This window comes from Lichenostomus cassidix, chromosome 5 (genome assembly GCF_008360975.1).
Source record: "Lichenostomus cassidix isolate B80296 chromosome 5, HeHo_3.0, whole genome shotgun sequence".
Classification (NCBI taxonomy): Eukaryota; Metazoa; Chordata; class Aves; order Passeriformes; family Meliphagidae; genus Lichenostomus; species Lichenostomus cassidix.
The window spans coordinates 23,468,812-23,490,888 of record NC_139486.1 but is presented as its reverse complement, the minus strand read 5'-3'; the positions used below and the strand labels follow the sequence as shown (position 1 = coordinate 23,490,888).

General features: G+C 35.6%; 1 protein-coding gene across 2 annotated transcripts in view; it reads right to left on the bottom strand.

The window, feature by feature from the left end:
* The window catches only part of SEC23A (SEC23 homolog A, COPII component), a 29,541-nt gene that overhangs the window by 5,174 nt on the left and 2,290 nt on the right, over nucleotides 1-22,077 (bottom strand). Inside the window, exons 1-19 of one of the 2 annotated variants that reach the window (XM_085061821.1) lie at nucleotides 21,774-21,907; nucleotides 20,408-20,649; nucleotides 18,549-18,606; nucleotides 18,214-18,300; nucleotides 16,802-17,038; nucleotides 16,626-16,705; nucleotides 15,594-15,738; nucleotides 14,832-14,990; nucleotides 13,908-14,023; nucleotides 11,654-11,777; nucleotides 10,417-10,497; nucleotides 8,596-8,685; nucleotides 7,260-7,366; nucleotides 6,130-6,283; nucleotides 5,308-5,385; nucleotides 4,183-4,344; nucleotides 2,632-2,718; nucleotides 956-1,111; nucleotides 289-354 (exon numbers count right to left, since the gene is read on the bottom strand). In XM_085061821.1, coding sequence (XP_084917947.1) covers nucleotides 289-354; nucleotides 956-1,111; nucleotides 2,632-2,718; nucleotides 4,183-4,344; nucleotides 5,308-5,385; nucleotides 6,130-6,283; nucleotides 7,260-7,366; nucleotides 8,596-8,685; nucleotides 10,417-10,497; nucleotides 11,654-11,777; nucleotides 13,908-14,023; nucleotides 14,832-14,990; nucleotides 15,594-15,738; nucleotides 16,626-16,705; nucleotides 16,802-17,038; nucleotides 18,214-18,300; nucleotides 18,549-18,606; nucleotides 20,408-20,628 — 2,208 coding nt within the window. In that variant the 5' untranslated portion in view covers nucleotides 20,629-20,649; nucleotides 21,774-21,907. Of the gene's footprint in view, nucleotides 1-288; nucleotides 355-955; nucleotides 1,112-2,631; nucleotides 2,719-4,182; nucleotides 4,345-5,307; nucleotides 5,386-6,129; nucleotides 6,284-7,259; nucleotides 7,367-8,595; nucleotides 8,686-10,416; nucleotides 10,498-11,653; nucleotides 11,778-13,907; nucleotides 14,024-14,831; nucleotides 14,991-15,593; nucleotides 15,739-16,625; nucleotides 16,706-16,801; nucleotides 17,039-18,213; nucleotides 18,301-18,548; nucleotides 18,607-20,407; nucleotides 20,650-21,773; nucleotides 21,908-22,077 lie in introns of those variants that run through there. The other variant, XM_085061820.1, reaches the window with a different exon arrangement.

The window sequence follows — 22,077 nt, the reverse complement described above, 5'->3', positions numbered from 1 at the left end:
AACATCAAATGCGTAGTCTTAAGACAACACTGTCTAAGAAAGCTGGCTAGACATGAAAGCAGCCTAACAGAAGCTTAAAATAGCAAACCAGATCATTGTTGTCTGAAGAAATAAAGCCTATTTTTCTTAACTTTTGTAATTTTGGTCACATCAGACCAAAACTGCATTTCTTTATCAGTTTCAAAACATTGCATTCTTACTTATATGTACACAAAATGCCAATTGCCTTCTGAAATAGAGGGAAAAAAAGATCATGCATATAAACTTCACCAGCAGATTCATACTCACCTGTCCCCATGCATACATATTGTTATGAGTCTGAGAGGGATTTACTTTTGAAAGCAGGAAACGAGCCTTAAAAAAAAAAGATAATAAATTGATCTTCTCAAATAGAATTTTCCCGCATTCAGAAAAATGTTGCATATGTATGAAATATGTAATTTCTATTATTTGGAGATACAGACACTATGAACAGCACCTTTGTAAATAAAGCCACACCCTGGACTCTACAGCTATAATAACAAACTGCTAACCGATTTCTGATACAGCTGAAAGTAAGCTGTCTTTTTTGCCTTTGTCTTTTTCAAGCACTAGCAAAGCAAATGTGAGTATCAACAAGATATTAATTAGTAAGTTTTAAAAAAATAACACGAAGAGTAATTCTGGTATTAGTTCAGAGACCCAGACAAATACTATATTTTCTGCCCTACACACCTTACACAAAGAATTTGAGAGTCCAAGTCAGTACGATTAAAATAATAATAAATATCAGGGTTCATAAATTAGGGAGAAAGCTACTCTTAAATATCTTGCTCTGTAAAAGCTTTAAGATTCAAAACATTGATTTGCAATTTATGTATATTTTAGCACAGAAATGCATGTTTGCTACCAAAAAGATCTTGCAACAATACTAACATCATTTCCCAGATTATTTTATATATACACTTCACCATACCTGGCTTCCTCCATGCTCTGTATCAATGTATCTGGGCATTGGAAATCTGGAATGCAGAATTTCTTGGGCATCGTCTATTGGAGCTTGCAGCAAGTGGTGGAAATTTTCATATTCTGGCATATCTTGGTACCCCGACTTACGCCACTGAGCTATGGTCTAGGGACAGGGGAAAGAAAGAAGTTTAGAACTGATTCACCAAACTTTCTCAGAGGATACACAGGACTTTTTAGAGGAGAATGTGCCATTGCTGGATTCTTTTCTATCACTCATCCCTTTCTGCCCTATAATATGCAAGTTAATTTTTAAAAGCCAAGATGTGCAAGTAACAAACCACTAGATTTTTTTTCCAAACTCTTAACGATTTCTGGTCCATTTGTATATTCTTTTTTTTTCTTTTTACTTTTTTATATGCCGAATATTTCGTTTGGAGGAAGTCAAAGATATTATTTACACTTCTCTAATATGCAAGTCTATGAGATAAAAGAAGTAAGTATTTATACTGATCTCTATCAGAGTCTGTAGCACAACTTCCCCATCCTCTAGAAGCAAAGCTGGCTGCTCAAGGTCAGCAGTTCCAGGCACTGATCACTGGTCACTGATCCAGGCAGTTGTTAGGAAAGACCTGGAGGGACCCTCAGCAGGGGTTCCTCCCTCCTCTGCTTGGCAGCTGCTTTTAAACTGAAGGTCTCATTCCTGGCTCCTGTCTGAGCCACATGCCTGTACCAGGCCATGTACCCTACTGATCTCAACCCCACTCAGGGACTTGACTTCATGGCCAGAAATTGGACCTGCCTCATCCCCATCAACTTGTCTGGAGATGTGGACTGAAGGCTGAGTCTGGCTACTGCCCACAACTGCTCTGCTTGCCTTGCTCAGGTACAGTGGGGACAGATCCTCAGAGACAAGACCATGTCTGCCTTGCAATGATGCTCAGCCCCCTGTTCCCCTTCCCTCAGAGAGCAGCCACCACTGCTGCTTACTGATAGCACCTTACAAAAATGAGATAACATTTTGCTACTTAAGAAGTGTTGAAGTTTAGTAAATATTTTTATCAGTGCAGCTACAAGGACATGATCCAGAACAGTATTTTTCAAACTCTCAGGTGTGATCCATTTACAACTGCACAGTAGTAAAAAGCAGCAGCTCAATTCCTCCAGGGAGGCAGAGCACGAGCAAGTCACGAGCACTTTCATTTATATTACCAAGGAATGTCTATCTGCCTAACTGCCAGGAGCAGTGCCATTCCTCCAGGACAGTGCAGATGAAGGGTGACTATAAAACTTGGTGTTCTGACTCCCCATCCTTGAAGAGCCAACTTAACTCTAAAATAAATCTAAAATAAATCAGTGAAAAGTGGGGAGGAGGGAGAGGCAGGGTATAACACTCCCTAAAGCAGGAAAAATGTTGGTCTAAACAAATACTCTGCACATTGAAGCTAATTCATCTCAAACTCATCTTAAGAAACAGGACCAAGACATCAAGTAATATCAGGTGACTGCATATAGACATCTTAAACTACCAAACTACAAGCACAAACTAGGACTCTGCTGTCAGCCATGCAGGTGAGAGGGTCAAGCACGGAGGTGCATTAGAACTGGAGCTTGACTTACAGTGATTTTCATAATGTAGCATTCCTACAGAAAAAGAGTATTTATGTAGGAAATGACAATTCTTACCTCTCCATGATAAATAAGGATTTGGAAAAAGGTGTCCATAAGGAGAATACGATCTGGTAAAATGCTGCTGCTATCCAGGAGAACAGGCTAAGATTTAAAAATAAATTTAAAAATTATCAACTGATGAAGAATTTAGCAATCATACAGCATTACCAGATTTTTTAATCAGCAACTGAATCTTAAGAACTTTTTCAACCATTTACTAAAGCTCTGTATTTGCTCCTTCTCATGTTACATATCTGCAACCCACACAATCTCACTCTTATCCTGCCTGGTTTTATACATAAAACTTCATGAAAGTAATAAAAAATGTATTCAAGACCTGAAACCCCTTTCATTATTATGTGCTTTTCTAGTTTTTCAAGCACCTTCGTATTTACCCGTACAATGCCATTAATTTGAATTGAGTAACTGCTGAATCCTTATACATTGAAATACAAGTATAAGATTTTGGGTTTGTGAGTTGTTTTGGGCTTTTTTTCAGTCTCTTTTCAGTTCTTGCAGCTATTATTACTGTGCATCTATATCCACCAATACCATATACAGTAAATACTCATGACTTATGAAATCTAATGTAATATTTAAGGTTTTAAGTCACCTTTTTAAGGGTAGTGACACCTTATTGGTGCTATATGATTTAATTGAATCGATATTACTAGGGATAAAAAAAATATTAGCTACTCCAAGAATCAAGAAAAAAATACTGTTATTCATTCTACACTGAGACATCAGCTCCTGCTTAATCATATTTCTCCTTCAGTCACCAATTGAACTACTTGTTTTTCACACATGGGAAAGTGGTCTTACACTTGCAAGCTGCTCTTCACAAACCACCCTATTACTTCCATTTAAACTCCACTTCTAAAAGTCTTTTTTTATATCCTCATGAATAGTCTTTAAAAAAAAAATCCTTAAAAAAGTTAAAAATGCAACCTGCCAAGATCCTTGACTACTATGTTTGTTTTCACTGCCTCCCTCTCTTTCATGTAACAGACTACTTTTGCTGTCTGCTGTCTGACACTTCTTTCAGAAGCTTCTCGGAAGATCAGCTTTTTATTTTAGGTTTATACAGAATGTGCCATGACAAGGTCAGCTGGAAGGTTCTGTATCAAAACTACACATAATGGAAACTGTATCAAAATTAGAAGCTTTGGATTAAGGCATTAAAATAGAGGAAATTTTGTACATGTAAAAAACCCGCAACTTTTCTTTCAGGCAACAGTGGAAGTACATTTTAATATAAAACCTTGTTTTTTATGTTTACATTCTGGCACAACAAAAAACAAAACAAGCTTTCAAAAAACTAACAGAGAAGTCCCACCCCTTAGTTTAAAACATAACCACTTTACAAAGTGACTTTTGTTCTCATGACTGCTACATCAGAATTCTGAGACATGCCTTGTTCATGCCTGCTTTAAATTAAATCAATGTCTTTTCTCATACAATGAATTTTAAACCAATACATTTTATAACATGTAGCAGTGAGGACAGCAATCACCTCTCTCTCAACAAAGCACCTTTTAACCCACTATGGATTATATTTACTGATACCTCTGGAGGTCCATTGAAAGAGTAGGCATAAAGAATTGGCTGAACCATGATAAGAGACTGGGTTAGATCTTGACGCATAAAATGATGACGATAGTAGGAGCTCTCATCCGGACTGTTGTTAAAAACTTGTAAGAAAGGAGATCTTCTCAAGTGAAACATGAACTGCAAAACAATAACCATTGGTTTGAACTCTGACAGATAAAAAGGACAGTTTTACAAGGAGAGAAATGTTTTTCACAAACTAGATGAGGCCAATCCCACAACAAAATTGAATTCCAACTCCTTTAACATTTCTAACTTCTATATGCACCTTTGCCAGTTTTTACACTGGCATACATGACAGTATGAGAGGTATCAGAATGGATAAACCTACAAAGTAGCTTTGAAATCCTTCCTTTACTATTCCTATGAGGGAGGTTGCTGTTCTGGAACAAAGTAAGTTAGCACGTGAAAGGAAAAAGGACATTAACCACAGCAAAGTCAAACTTAGCTAGTAAATAGAAAAATCATGTACTTTCATTGCTGAAACAAATTCTCTACAGGCTGACTCAATCTGTACACAACATCTAAAGACAGACTGGTAGGTAACTCAAACAGAATTATCACAGAAGTATATGAAGAGTCCAAAAGTGAAGTATCTGGAGCTAGCAAAATGCAGGAATTTTTCAGAATGGATTATTAGCAAAGAAGCTTATATTAAAAGTTTAATACAGTCAAGGTCAAGTTCACTTCACAGAGCAGTGTTTCTTTTCTGGTCAGTATCATAAATCATATGGGAGACAAACAACAAAGCAAACCCATTTATTTTCTTATGTTTTCTGAATTTCTTCATTAAAACTGCCCTTAAAGTGTCATTATATGAATTACAAATTCAGGTGAGGAAAAAATTTCATTATAGGAGAAACAAAAAATACACAGTTAGACAATGTTTAACTGTAAGGAGAGAGGACAAAAGGGAACACAGCATCACAGACAACAGAAGTGATTTTCCTCATGTCACATGCCAGACAGTAGCTGGGGGTCTGCTCATCCTGATATGCCTTATTGAACTATGTGCTACAAGGACTCTTCACTGAGCATTCTCTTCTTATACCTATAAACAAACCTCCCTACAGACAAACTCACCTGTGGGTAAAGTGAAAATGTTTCTGAAAATCTGAAAGAGCTTGGATCATCCTTGTGATATTCTCCAAATTTCTGACACTGGAGTAAATGAGAAAGAAAATCTGTATTAAGAAATATACTTGCTTGGTCATGCCATTACTCTACGTTTGGTTTTAACAGACACATAACTTCTGGCGCTTACAACTTTTTTCAACAAAGTAAACAACAAAGTAAACAAACTGAAACCTAGCAAAAACACTGACACAAGTTCTCTTTTTAACAAGCAGTTATATTCTTGCATATGAGGCTTTAACAACTTTGTGTTTTGGCATTTTCGCCACTCTAAAATCATTATGCAGATTTAGATGATTAAAGAGCCCAGATGAATAGGTTTTAAATTAAATTATTAATAACGACTTACAAATAAAAACCAAAATGCATTAAAAAAAACAAAGAGAAAATTGAACTTTTCAAAAAAAATTCCATATGGTTTTCTAGATACTTTGTCTCCTTTTTTTTTTTTTTGCTAAATATCATTATAGCCAGCAGAAAGTAGAGAAAACTTTGATTTCTGCTAATCTCATGATATAATTTCTCTTAATTGCAGGCAATTATCATCCGTTGAGGAAATGTTAATAAATCAACTGAAAACACACCTGCTCTTTTTTTTAATTTAAAATAGAAAATCTTAGTTAATTTTGTATAACCACATGTTATACACATGAACACATTCAGTTCATTCTTTTGTTTTTAAGAGAAACTGTCACTAAGCAGTAGTCACTTAAGAATGATGTGTCTGCAAATAAGAAACCAGTCTGACTCTTTCAATACAGCTCATTTTACCAGTCGTATTAGTTGTCTGTCCAGCCACCTCAGCACATCAGGCCCCTCTTCTGTCTCTGCCCTGTACACTGCCAATCTAGCCATGAGAATTGCAGCAGCTTCCTGGTCAAAAGATGCAGCAATGTTTTGAATCTGGGTCTGTGCATCTGCCCAGCTGCAAAATAAAAATACAAGGATTTGCATCACAGTGAAAGGAAAAAATCCAACCTCAAAATATCCCTTCCAAATTAAGGCAAAGAAAGTTTAACAGTTAACAGTTTAACAAATTCATGCTGAAGTTTCAAAAAATCTACTGGGTAGATTAAATGAGCAGCCTCCCAACTAACCATTCTTTAATTAGAAATGTTCCTTATTTCTACAGATGCCATGAAACCAGTGAAATAAAATATATCACTAATAGAACAGCTATCATATTTTTTTTAAAAATTAATAACAAAAGGATAAGTTACAGAAAACACCATCCATTAATCTAATCACACATTCCCACATAAGCAAGCTTCTTGTGCATTTTGCCAGTTCTTTTTAATTTATAGAGTAAACTATTAATCACACCTTTCATCCATTGCCAAGATTTTACTAACACAATTAAGTTAACAACATAGTCATATCAACAATTAGGGCAATGCTTTTTTTCAATAAACTGAATTTTACATCGAATTAACCAAGCAAAGATCTCCTTCATCTTGGAGTAAATAAATGTCACTGGACATTGAAAAATGTCTACATATCATTAAACATAATTTCCTAAAATTGTGAAGTATATTGAATCAAGAAAACTGCAGGTAAAGATTATACATGGAACATCAGGTAATTACATCCCCCTGAACTGCAGTTAGCACTCTCAAGTGAAGTTACAAAGTGATTCTTGCCATTCCCTGACTTTAAACATCTCCTCAGTTTAGGCCACAGAATTTCACTCAAAGCTTCTCCTTCATCTAAAATCACTTGGCTTTCTTCAGAGCACTCCTATAATAACATTATACAGCCACTGTAACCTCTCAGAGAAGAAACAGTCCACAGAACAAGAGAGGCAACTGTCTCAAACAAGAGACTGCTTACAAAATCTACAGACTAAAAGGCATATATATATCGGGACTTTTCAAAAATTATTCACAATAAGTAAAACATACTTTCTGGCAACTGTGGTCACTCTGATACGTCTCTGTCCACTGGAATGCTGGTACTGAGTCACAAACTGGATTGCACCACGTCCTCCTTGAGGAATGGGAGCATTGTGCTAAGTACAGAAGGAAAAAATAAATGAAAGGGAATTTCAAGATTTTACAGTATAATTTGAAAATGTATAACTAATCACTAGAAAATCATAACACTTTTTGCAATAGGCAGCCCAAGTAATACAAATGCATTGACTGGTGCTTTTATTATGTTGAATACCTTTACAAAACACAGATAATCAACTTGGAGATTGTTAACGGATGTTAGAAGCAGTTGCTGTAACCACCAAATACCCTTAAAAAGCAACCAATGCTCTCTCTTTCCACATGCCCTCACAGAGACAATCTTTTCCAAGGGGCCTGACAATTCCTGGCTTGATTACATTTTATTTGGACACCATATGATTCACTGGAATTACAGGACACGAAAACTGATACTAGTCTAAAATGTTGATTAATGAATCTCCACTTGTGCCATCAAAACAAAGACTGAAATCTGTGTGTAAACTGAAATTTCAAAACTCTGCTCAGTGAAAATTCAGGTTTACACACTATGCAAGCAATTCAAAAGAGGAGAGTTGAAATCAATTATTACACACCATGACTAGGCTGGTTTTAGAGCTACTAACAAAACAAGCCCAACATAAATATGCAAAAAGTAAAATCAAAAACTGGCTAAGGTAAGTTCAAGTTTTCAAACCTTTGCATAGATAACAAACTACGAAATAGAGCATACTAAATACATAGAAAGTACAGTCAGCTCAGTTCCTGAGCTGCTTCCTGGAATAAGAAATGGTATGAGAACGAGTGGCACGTTTGCTCCCCGTATTTTCATCATCTTTCCTAGTAGCCCCTCAGGGAAACAGGAAACCAGACTAAATATCCCTGATGCATTTCAGTGAAACCAATCTTCACTTGCAAATACTGAGCAATAAATTAAAACGTAACACTATGCAGTAATTACCTTGTAACTAAAACATCAGAGAAATACTGAAAAGTGCTTTGAATATTACAGATTACAGCACTTTCATATATGCAATTAAAATACACTTAATAAGTAACACACTGAACTCTATCCAAAATTTGCAGAGGTCTTTAGTTCTCATTATCACATACAAGAAGATTAGCCCATCATTAAGCAGTTAGTGTTTACCTCTAAACTTTGACAGCACAAAATGGCTGCATTTTTATCCCTCCTATTGTGCCTAGGGGAATCACACAAAAATACAAGCTTCAATAGCCACATAAAATAAAATTACCGTGTTTAGTACACAAGACAAATATTTATTACCTGGTTTACCACCTCAAAGTACAGTGCAAGTGTTGTAGTAGGATTAAGACCACAAATCTTCCACTGACAAGTGCCTCCTGTTCCAATTTCCTGCAGAAAGATTTTGTAATACTGTTATAAACCAGAAGCCTTTCCTGGTTTGTGAAACACAGCATCTAGCCATTATAGGTAACTGTTTATGACTACTCTGTCTCAAGGTTTCTCCCTGCTCACTGTCACTTTCTCAAACACTCCTACAAAGCAATTGCAGCACTGGATGCAGGAATAACAAAAGAGATTGTTTTAAACTATCAACACATTAGAAACACCAGAAGCTGGCATTAGAAAAGAATTGAAAAAACAAGTCAGAAACAGGAAAAAGTATCAGACTTTACTTAGACAGTGGCAAAAGAAGCAGCAAAAAGCACATGTAAGTGGAACGACTCTTCTAAGGCACAGCAGTAAAGCCTCAATAAATAGCCTTACACATTGTATTTTATGTAGACACATAGCCTTTAGCAACTAACAAGGTAACTGTACACAGATACCAATGTATTTCAACTGACAATTCCTTTCTGGCATCAAAGCAACATAAATATCCAGAAAAACTAATTAAAGTAATCCATCATTCATAACGGACATGGCGAAACCAAATAAAACATTCAAGGAAAACTATGCTGGCAATATTGTCACTGTGCCTGTATTCACTTGAAAGCATTAGGACTAGAGGAACTGTCCAGTTACCACTGAAATGAGCTGCATGCATTCTCTTTTTATTGATATTCAAATTTTAATTTAGATAATTTCAACAAAAAGGGGTTTGGAATATAAATTAATCTTGATATAATTAATTGCAAGGCAACAAATGAATTCTCAACTGAATTTCATATTATCTCCAATGTAATAAACAGATATGTAGTTTAAATAAGGAGATGTACCTTTAATTTAGTTTTGGGGTTTTTAACTTGTATTGTAATATACACAAGCCCTCCAGGCAATGAAATAAGAAAAATCTGTACCAGATCACCAAGAAAAAGAAATGCTGATTATATTGAAGTTTTTATATTCAGGAAGATGCAATCATAAATACAAGGAAAATTTAAGGAATACAATTGCTTGATTAAAGCAGGCCATTTGTGAGCATCTTCATACTGGGAAGTCCTCTGTTATGCAGACTGTTAGAAACAAAAGTATGACTTCTCAAATGTAAGACATTTTGGTTACTTGCAGGAATCGTTTTTTTATTGGTAATCAAAAGTTACTAACATTATCTGATAAGAAAATAATGATGATTAAAGTCATGATTTAAGTCTAATGTAATTTAAAGGTGTTACTCGAGGAGCCTGCAATAGTTGGACCTTCCAATCAAATGTGCCTTTGGTGAAACAGCTACATAAAAATGGGGAGTCAAGATAAAAGGGTGTTTCCAAAGTTTTGTGTCCTTCTGCTCTGTCAAGTCTTACTAATAAATGCATTTTTATGGTTCATTTTGGATAAAAGGACACAGCTCTGATTTTAACAATAAAGCATGCTAACTCAATTGCTACTTGGTTTCTGCTACATCATCATGTATCTTCTGTACAGTAATTTTAAAGCAACCAAATCTAAACAATCTGAACAAGTGGACAAATATAAAAAAGTAACAAGGGATCTGCAAGGTCTAATGCAATTGAATCTGACCTAGTAATGAATGTGAGCTTGCATGTATTTAATTTAAAACTGGTAAAAAGTGAACACTGCTCCACTTATAAAAAAGTTTCAGCCTCTCTTCAAATCCAGAAATCTTAAATCCTGTTTCTCCACAGTAGGATATTACCTTCATTTTCAGGAAAGTTTACTTACATTTTCTGAGACACAAGGCCCCTTAGAGTTGAGAGAGACACAGGGTCCAATGGCTCCAGAAATCTTTACTTCTCTTGAAGTCTTCATATTTCAAATAAAAATATACATTAACATGTCATGCTAAAGAATTCAGTCTCATTTTATCATTCGATAATTAAAACCCCAATGCATATTAGGTTACTGACACCTTTAGGAAAGGTTATACATATAATAATGTTTGATACATTTCGAGAAATTTTTCATGTGCTCAGCTTCCACACTTGATTACGGGTTTTGCCATACTAATTAGTGTATCTTAACAGCATGAACATATATTAAAACATGGAGAAAAGCTGCTTTATTTATAAACATGAGCCTATAAAGTATACTGGATAATGTTTCCTTTCTAACAAAATGATTAAAATATTCAAAGGTAAAACTAAAATTGAAGACTTGTAAAATAAGCCTACACAGAAACACAACAAGGAATTTATACTCTATGTCCTAAACATATTTAGCTAAAAACAGGATCCAGTTATTTACATTCCTCCAATGTCATTTTCCTGCTTGAAGTGATCTGTACATCCCTCTAGAACTGGGGCTCTATTTTTAAATTTTCCAGGATCTTTCAACAAATTTCCATGAATATGCATGTGAAAAAAAAGAGGGTTCAACTATTTGTCCTAGTAGTAAAAATCTGAACAGAGTTTTTCCAAAAATGAAAATAGTCTCTTATTCTTCTACAATGTAGTAGTTTTCAAGAAACATCATGGAAGACAATACCTGAACCTAGAGCATATTCAGCTCTAAGCTCTTCAAAATGGTAGAAGCAAAATAGAACATTGTTAAAGTGTCTGGGTGGATTCTGGTAAGGATGGAAAATGAAAAAATCTTTTCCTGGACTATGTAGAGAAACTACCTGAAGAAACTACCTAAAGACCTACCTAAAGAAACTATTGATATCAAAATCTAAGCACACAGCATTTTGAGTTTCTATCAGAGATATTTCTTTTACCTTAGTCTCTCTTTTAGCTGTCAGTGAATGCAAGGTGAGAAGGAACTACCATTACACCTAACTCACATTTACAGAATCACAGATCTGCAAAAAGATGGCTAGGCAATAACAGCTATGTACAGGCTGATCTTAATACATCTGTTTAGCATGTTCCTAAAAATTCCTTAAAACGGCAAAGATTCCGCAGTTTATAGCCATCCTATTCCATTGTTTCATTAACAGACTGCATTTTTATATGCTTACCTTTATTTCTAATGTGCCACCAAATCCCATTTTAAATTGTCCTTGCATATCTTTAGTGAATACTCTCTGGAAAGTTTGTTTGAATAAAGATGTATTGAAAGAGTCTCCCATTACCATGTAGCCTCTAGACAACAACAAAACAAACAAACCCCTTGAGTTAGAACAGATTATTTATATAGCTCATTTTTATTGAAGACTAAAACTAGAGACAGCTCATTGTGAGACATATTTTTACCTTCTTAAAATAGACTAACATTAAATTAATATTTTGCTGCAATGTCAAGGATAAAATTTTTAAGTAAGCTTCTTGCCCTGTGCATCTTAAGGTCATTATGATGATATTACATAACAAAATCTTTCACTGGGAAAAGACTGTACTGGACTTCAACACTAGGGATGTCCCAAGATCCTGTCATGCAAAGCCAGTTTACTTCTAATATTAATTATTCCAAACTATTGCATTTTATGCAGTTCACTCATTATTTCAAGGTTAAATCTATGCTCAAGAAGGATGACTTCTTTTTATGCTTAGCAATATTCTGTGGATGTAACTACAACAGTTGCCACTTGTCATGAAATACCACACTGCCTTTAGGAAACAGTAATGGGAGATATTATTTTCAGTCATCAAAAATATTAATTTAATCCTCTTAGTAAAATATGTCAATAGGTCAAACATTACACCCAAAAGTTTTCAAGTAGATACTCAAAGATAGAAGAAAATAGACATGGATAGGATCAGAAATTCTTCCCTGTATGCAGGATATAACCAAAACCAAAATAGAACAAACTATACATTAAGGCTACAGAAACAGGGTGAGTAAGACAAATAGGCAAAAAGAGCAAAGCAGTATATACAAAAACACAACTTGAGTTTGATGCAGAAAAGGAATAGGTATCAACTAAGCAGGTAAAGTCAAATTTAAACATAAAAATCCTGAACAGTGAAAGCTCCCAAGCTAAGGCTATTCACATGGGTCTGAAGAGCCGCAGTGATTAGCACGGCCAAGCTGGCCTGAAACTCAGTGGCACATGTGCATCACAGACTACAGCTGCACCTCTTGCTCTCCTTGGTATGCCCAGATATGTAGCATGCACTTAGGATCTTGTCATATGAAGACACTGACAGGCACCTAAGAAGGCCTGTTACTCACAGATGTAACAATTATTAAACTGACAAGCAAAGATGCTGCATTTAATTTTACCTGCACTTCATAGTGACAAAGCTAAGAGTAACAAGCAAGAGAAATGAGCTCAGCACAAGAATCCAGACTGACTACCCAAGTCTAACCTAAACCTCAAGTGGTACATAAAGCAGATGGCCATACTACAAAAGATGAAGTATTTTAAGTGGAGAACAGGCTTTCAGAAAGAGTAAGAAAAGACAGTATTTGAAAAAAATAGGGAAGAATTGGCAGCATTTACAAAATGAATGTGCGAGCAAGAGCCAAAGGCTACACCAGACTGCAGAACTGAGGAACAGGAAGGGTAAGGGTGTTAATCCACAGGGACAGACAAGAAGCGAGTGGTTTCAGGAAAAAGAGTAGAACTTGCTTTGATCATATGAAAGTGAACTGATGGCAAGACAAGTTGAAAGGAATACAAGACCATGTCTGAAACGTAGATCTGGATAGACAGAGCAAAAACCAGGAGCTGAACCTGACTGTCACCTAAACCACTAGCTTAACCTATAAAAAACAATATATATATTATATATTATATATAGAATATATAGAATATAGAATATATATATAGAATATAGAATATATATATATAGAATATAGAATATATATAGAATATATAGAATATATATAGAATATATTATATATTCTATATAATAGAATGGCATAAACAAGACAGAAAGAATAAGAGGGTTTTGCACCACTCTGAAGAGCAACAAAAACAAAGATGAAAGGTCCTTATCTTTATTGAAACCTGACACTTACATAGATGCACATGGAAAAACAGAAACAGCACATCTGATAATTTGTCTTTTTAAAAGACATCCATGTTACTTAAGTCTCAAATAGATCACTTTAAAAGAAAACTGCAAACCCCATTCTCATTAAACCCAAAACGGTGGTGACAAATCTGCCAGAGGCCAAGATATTCCAAAATTCCAGTACAAATGCAACCACCACAGTATATCACAGTGTGTTTATGCTTTTTTTTTAAATAGCAGAACGTTTTTTGCAAGTGCTTCCTGTTAAAAACTGCATCTTAATTTACTATGTAACAATAAACAGACACATACCCAGTGTAGTTGGGACAACACTTCATCTCCAGTAGGCCAGTCTGATCCAATGCACATGCATATATGTCAATAACATGACCATTTGTTGCAGCTCGATTAGCCAGGGCTTCAAAATGCTAAATCCAAGATGAAAATACAGATCACAGCAATTTACAACGTGAACTCCCCTGATCTTCATATTAAATCATCAACTCACAAAATTTTTCTAGAACAACATTATCAGACTTTATTTGCATAAAAGTATACTTTTTCCTGAAGTTAAAACTAAGACTGGAATTTTCAACACTCGGGGGGCTTTTTCTGATCAGCTGAGAGCCTGACTCACACTAAAGAGAAAAATGGTTACTTAAACTAGAAAATTACCTTGATCTTTCTCTTTTTAAACTTTGCATTTAGTACTAGATCTAGCACAGAACTGAGTTTACTATTCTAATCTCAAGTGTCTATAATGAGAAGTGCCTGGAACTGAGCTGATTGTTTAAGTTCCCATTATAATCAGTCCAGATGAATTCAACAGGTTTTGGATGCAGTTCAACAACCCAAATGCACATTTTTAATTGAATTAGCTATGACTTAACTCTACAGCCTAACCCTCCCCCCACTAGAGAGACGGTTTTGAGCACCTGTCTTAGAAGCACCAGTCTTAAAACATCAGATAAACCATTTGGTCACATAATTTTTTTCTGAATTAAACCAGAGAAACACTCCAAAGAACTTTAGTGTGAGCTAGACAAGTCCTAACTTAATATACTGAAATTTCTGATTAAATTCTTGAGACATACTCCTATTCAGAGCCAGGTAAACAAAAATACACAATTCCCATCCCTTTATACATTCACTACTACTAACAGCATTTCACACTGCCAAGCACTTTAAATGTTTACCTACTGGGAAGATGTATGAAATCCCATGATCACTCCTTACCTTAGTTCCCTTTTTCACATATTTTGCATTGTCTTTTTCAATGTCATGCCATGATCTTATAGGTAACTTCAATTCATCCCCTACGACCATGCCAGGTCCCTGTGTAGCTGGTCCTCCAATGAACATCATTATACGTGCACCAGTATTAGGGAAAGTGCACTGCAGGAAAAAAAAGACAAATAAAACCACTGGGTTTGCTACAAACTGAACAAAAGGGATAGATATGTGGGTGTGGCTAGCACAGGTCTTTCTCGTGAGAACATTCCGTTGTGTTTTATAAACAAAGATAAAGTTTGGATGTTTTTTAAACAGTGTTTCAAGATTTGGACAGTTCAGGCCTGGCCAATCAGGCCTAGGGGGAGGTTTCTGGCTGACCAATCTGGGCGACCCCTGTAAAGCCTATATATATTGAAATCAAAATAATAAATTTCCTCTTTCTTGCCACACTGAGAACTCGGGTCTTTTCTCTGCTAGTGGCTCGACAGCGACATGTGGGTATTTATCACACTGATGGGACTGTAACAATAAGCACATTTTTTCACTCCTAAACGTTAAATCTGCCATTAATTCAAAGTCTCAATTGTGCCTTATTAAAATGTGTAAATGTCTAGAAGATTCTATGCACATAAAGGATGATATCCATCAGAATTATCCTACAAATCTAATATACATCAACTAAAATGGTTTTTACATATTGATTGTGGCAGCTTTTCTGCAAGAAAATTATCTATGTTTTAGCATAGCTGTAGTTAAAGCTATTACCTCAAGGAGTCCTACAGCTATAGAAAGGGCCACTCCAGAAGAACGCAAGGGCCGTTTGCCTTGTGGAACAGGCCAAGGATCCCGTTGCAGTTCACCCAAAAGATCAGTAAGATTCATATCAATTTTCTGCACTGGTTGCAAAAATCTGGAAAACAAACAGATGGAAGTAGATTAGATTTAAATTACTGGGTAAAAATTTTATCAGTTGCTCACCAGCAATATATTAGACATGTATTAGAAATATCTAATTCTAAATTCTAAACTGAATTCAGGACAACGTCTCTGCTTCATCAAAATAAAACAGTTTGGAATTACTACATTCACATTCAGCTTAAGAAGTTCAGCAAAGAGCTTGCAAAACTAAAATCTGCAGACTAGAGATACCACCACTATGCAGAAAGAGCCCTACCTAGTCAAAACAACAGAGCAGGTGATGACCTATGAATCTCAAAAACAGACACATGTTTCACTACTCCAGTGACAATCAAAGATCAGGAGAAAAATTAACATACAAGATCTCTTTTGTGCTGCTGCAGGCAGTCTACATATGGAGCTAATTTTTGGAGGGCAGGAACAGCAAAACTGTCTCTTTTTTTTCATTTGATAAATTTCTTCTGCGTCACATTGTAAAATATACAAGAAAATCAAACATCAGCCTGTAATTTCCAAATAAGAGACCAAAGGGGAAGGAAGAGGAGTAGAAGAGGAAGGCACAACTAGGTATCGCATGAAAAAGGGGCACTAAAGCATCTATTAACACTTTCCAGCACACCAATCAACAGAACCACCATCATTTATGCACCTATAACATGCCTCTCAGAACACTTTCAAAGATCATCAGATAATATTACTATTACACATTGAGTAGTTTCTTCCCAGTACAAACTGTAGGAAAGAACAGTCAACTAGTAAATTTGTGCCTCATCAAGAAGTTTGGCTGTCAGTTTACTGTTTTCATGGTCATAAACCCTAGGTTTTCCAGTACATCAGTGCAGTTAAGGTACATGTTTAAAGATGTTTAAAGTAGATTACCTGTTAGAAGGTGGTGGCTGCTGCACTTGAGGACCCCGACCAACTTGTGAAACAGCTACTTTTGTAAGCCCCAGCATTTCCTGCAGTCAAAAAAATAAGATTTTATTACATAATTTGTTTAAAGACTATTTCACCATTAGCACCTTCATTTCTTTTTGCTTGCTTCTATTCATTACCTGAAGCTGTTTTGCAGATAGATCCTTTGTTCCTCTGAAGACATAACTTTTGGAAATTCCTTCACAGCCAAGCTCATGAACTTGCACCATTCGGCCAAAGGTAATGAGACCTACTAATGCTGTTGGTGGCAGGAGACTAAGGGACATTTGCATAGATTCCTTCAGAGCTTGCAAGTCTTCATCTTCCATGCATGTATCCACAACATAAAGAAATATCAGCGGCATCTGAGGACCACGCTTTAAGAAACACAATTATAATCATATGAAAAACAAATCTTGCAATATTTAAAGAAACAAAAATGAACAACTAAGATACATCTTGTAAAAATTTTGATTTTAATCATAGCAGTAATGTCAATGCTCCATCTAACTTAACTCCCTCTCAATTAGTAATTGGGATCCAGAACAAAACCCCTACTGTAGTTTGTACTCTGTACAAAAAGGAAATGCTTACTACAGAAGAAAAGAAAAAATCATTTCAGGATATCAGATAGTTTTGAAGCATGAGCTAATTATACACATCTTTTAATACACAATGAGCTTTTATTGCTTCAAGTGAACACAACAGTCATTAGGCTATTCACAGTTATAAACTATTCTAACCTGATGACATTCCATGACATTTCACCTCATAATTTTGCTCTAGAGATCATCAGTTCTTTTGATTCTATCTAAACTAATTTTGCTGTACTATGAGCAAACATTCCACTTACATTGCATTACAAGAGTTGGCAAAAAGCACAGATTCTGTTCAGTATTCACTCTTCTTTTGATTAAAATTTGTAAGACTTCAGTGAGGATTCAGATTACGATCTGCCTCACTGAACTCTTACAAATTTTAATCCTCAAAAGTGGAATTTGGAGATTACAGATTTGCAACTGGGAATGTTTGCAAATTAAGAGGTTCAGGTTTTTTATTTCTATTCAAGTAACCTCTATCCTGAAAAAGGATGAATATTAAAATTCAAACATCTGAATTGAATACATATTATCTGTTGTCTCTAAATCAGAAAGCACTAAAACGAACTACTTATCATTCAAATACAAATTTAAATTCAAATTATTAATGAGAGGTCAATCAACAATCAAACCTCTACTGAAATTATTTCAGCAAGCAACAGAGGTAAGCAGACTCCTGATACAAATTAAACTCCTTGTAAAGAAACAGACCTAACAAAAGTATCCCCTTTAGAAGAGAACTCCCTTTTTGTTTTCAACCAGTCTTATTAGCCATCCTAATTCTCTTATAAAATGTTGTCCTTTTCCAACTGAGGGCATCAATGTTCGATCTACTAACAGGCACATATATATACTCACTGTCATTAAAATACAGTAAAGAAGTAAAATTGCAATTTATTCTTTTTGTATATTGCAAGGCAATAGATACTCAAGATTTTATTTAATTACTTTACCTGTACTACATATTCAATGCTGGAGAATTGAGGCAAAAGTTCAGCTGGCTGATTCATTTCAGATATGCCAGCATAAGTAGGAGGAAACTGCAAATAAAAACACAGAAATTAAATATAAATAAAATATTACCATTTCTATTAAAAAAATAACTTCTTTGCAACACATGTTCATTATTGCTGTTATGAGAAAAATCTCAATGCAATGCCTGAAGATATAGCTGCACACTCCTGCTCTTCCCACCAATTTCAGTTTGCAACTATAATTTGAAAAATCAAGATTTTCATTTCACCATGTGAAAAATGTTTTCTGTATGCTGAATGTTTCATTTTCTTACCTGGTTTCTCTGGTAACAAAAGTTGCAAGCCCAGAGTTTTGCTCGATAATCCACTTGGCTATAAAAATACAATAAGAAAAGTTAATATAGCATGAACAATTCATTTTCCTCCACTGTCCCTAGAACATATTTCTTTAAAATTTAAAAAGAACACATTGACTTTGAAAAAGCTTCCTTCTGATATACTTTCTCCTAAATACCCATATTACAAACTGAAAATAAGTGTAGTCTTACACAGATGTATTAGGCAAATTATTCTGTTTAGAGAGAAAGGATGGTCTTCAGGAAGAAGACGGAAATGAGAAATTTAAAAATACAGACTCAGCACCTATATTAGAGCCTTCCTCCATGGTTTTAGCAAATCTTTTTAACTCTCCCCACCTTTGCATTTTTCTTCCTTCTCTGTCTATTAGCTGTCAAGAGTCTGGGACAACCCTGAATACACATTATGCCCTAAAAAAAACAGTTCCAACATAACAGCTATCTCTATAAGAAAAATAACACTGTATTCAATTGATGAGTCTACCTCCTTTTGTCTACATTTTTATTAGTATTCAGACAGTTAAAATAAAAAATGCAAATTCTATCTTCATGCCACAGAGATGTCTTAACAAAGTCCTAATCACATCTTAAGGGAATGTCAACTTAATAGTTCTCAATGTACACTTCCTGCTATTAGATCTCCTGTCTACAAGGGCAAATATCTTTTTAAAATATCATTAAATCTTCAGCTAAGTCCCAGCATGCTGTAAACAAAACACAGCTCTGTTGTTATCTAATTAACTTTACCAATTATAGGGGCTGCAAATTACCTAGCCCAAAGTGCCACACGGGCTTCAAAAGCCTCCTCAAACTGAGTCTGAAATCACACTTTGGGGGGAAAAAATCCAGTCGTGACTTGCACGTGATACAAGAAAAACATGCACAGTGCAGTGTAACGTCAGCATCTGACTGACCCTTTACAACTTCGTCTTTTCCCTGTTCTTCTTCCAGCTTTCAATAAAAGATAATGCTTCTTTAAAAGTTAACTTCAGCTAAGTCTGACTTCCAGTACATAATCAGCCACTGTGGCTGTTCAATACTGAAACACAATTTCACACCTGCTTTGAAGCTGTCTTTTCTCCCAAGCAGTGACAAGTCATTCATAACATCAAATTTTTTCTACAGGTTCTCTGACATCATGTCTAATCTCTCACTATGATTCAGGACCCTTCCCATGCCTATCAAACTCCAACTTAGAAAACATTCTGTTTCTTTTCCATACTTCACTGACAGGAATGACATATGAAACACCTCCTCTGCTTCCAACCCAAATGTATCCATGACTAGTCCACAATCATTTGAGCTTGTGCCAGTAACAACCTTAAGCTTAAACAGTTTTCCACCCTCTTTCATGCCTACTTCTGATGTTATCTGTATCTGTCACCTTCTCTTTTGGTGAACTAAACCAGCTAACCTGCTTTGGTCCACAAATGAACTCAGGTCAGTAATAAAAGTAGTTTATTTCATTTGAAAATTAAACTGTATAAGGGCCAAACAGTTTAAAAGATACAGTATAGTAACTTTTTACCCATTTTCTAGAGGCAAAATACAAGAGCATACTAACTCCCAAGAAAAACAACATACCTAATCAATAGTAAGAACATTGAAATGACTTGTTAAATGAAAGCTATGTTTTAAGTATGCATATTACATATGCAAACCTATGTGCAGAACCTTCTAAGATCTCCAAGTCTGCGCTGTATAATGATGTGAGGAGTACCTGAACTTCCATATGCCAGATCTTTCACACAGTTCAGCTAGCACTGTTCTCAAGATTCTAAGGCAAAATATTGCAGTAACATATGCATTAGGTTTACCATAAGGGATTAAGAACAGCTCGGCACGTAGTCCTACTGCACAACACTGGCTCATACTGAATAGGAGGCAAGTCTGGCCGCTCCTTCAGGGGCGTGAAGAGGGCAGCCACTGGGACTACCATTCTCGTAGCTTCAAGACGACTTGAAGGCCAAACATTCCAGCTGAATCTAACTCCATCTCTGTCCTCATTCTGCTGGATAAATTCCAGGAAGGTTGTCATGGTCAACTTCTGTCTTTATCACTACAATAAAAAGATAACTGTTAGCAGAATGTTGACATCCAAACATTTTTAACCACTAAATGCTGAATGCACTTAATGACAGTCACACATTCAAATACTGTAACTGAGTTATAGTCAATAAAACACCGAGTAGAGCTTCTTAAATCCTAAAAGCAGTGCACAGCATTCTAAGAGAAAACAAAATACTTCTGTATAAAATTTTGTAAGAGTCATCTAACCATACTTTCGCTATCTCATGATGCAGCCTACATGCAAACATAAAGGAACAACAACTTGATATTCCACAAGAGTACATTCCTACAGCAATGCTAGGAAATAGCTTTGTAAGAAATACAAGTGCCATATTCCAATTCACTGTCTACCAAGAAGCACTTTTCAACAATTCTCTGAATTCATATTTACCATTGTGGGCATTGACCTAAGCCTTTCAAAATTTTCTGCTATGATTACTCAGAAGCTGGAAGACAGGGGAGCACAGACACATCTGAAAAGCTCAACTGGTACCTGTAAACATCTGGGAAAGCCTGCAAAGAGCGCTCCCTCTTCCCAATCCCAAACCCCTCAGCTATATACACACTGTTCCTGACAATCTGCTGTATGCTACACAGTACCTTTCACAGTACATGTAGCACAGGTTTTTCCAGGAACTGAGATATCTAAACCCATACTGCCTAATAATTCAGGATTTATTGTAAAAGCCTGCATGAACCCCCTAAGAGGAAGTAGAAACACTCCTAGGTCTCAATTTATACTGTTCAAAGTTAATAAACAGCTATTAGAAACACTGGAACCCTCCCAAATTGGGATTTAAATCAGGAATTCTCACAAGCACACTGACATTCTTAGGTCTGCTGTTACATATACTACAAAAGATTCCTAGAAACTCTCAATTTATCAAAACTTACCCCTATTTATCAAAATTATAATGGCACCTCCAGTTTCTATGACAGCTAAAAACTTTTCAAGTTATTTTAAATTATAACCTAACTTAATGGTTTTATTCTACTCCCGACATTTAAGAAAACAGAGTAACAAAATATATAAAGCAAAGGGAAGTGCCACATTTCACAGTTAATAACCTTAGGAAATAATCAACTGCCAATATTTTAATGGGTATGTCTTACTGATAGCAGGAGCAAATCTGGTCCTATCTAGACACGTCATGGCAATTACAACACAGGGAGCATGAGGGACTTTGTGCACAAGAGCACTTCCACCATCTCTTTTACTCAAATTGCTGCAAGGCCATTCAGCAGGGGACAAAACTGAGCAAAAGTGAGAATATCTGGAAGTTGTAGTTATTGCAGAGAAATCAGAAACAGAAGCTACCTAAGAGAGGAAAGAATAGCCTGACATTTGAAGAGGATATAGAATTCAAGAAATTTCTCTCCTAATAGATCAAAATGCATCCGTGTTTTGTAAAAATCT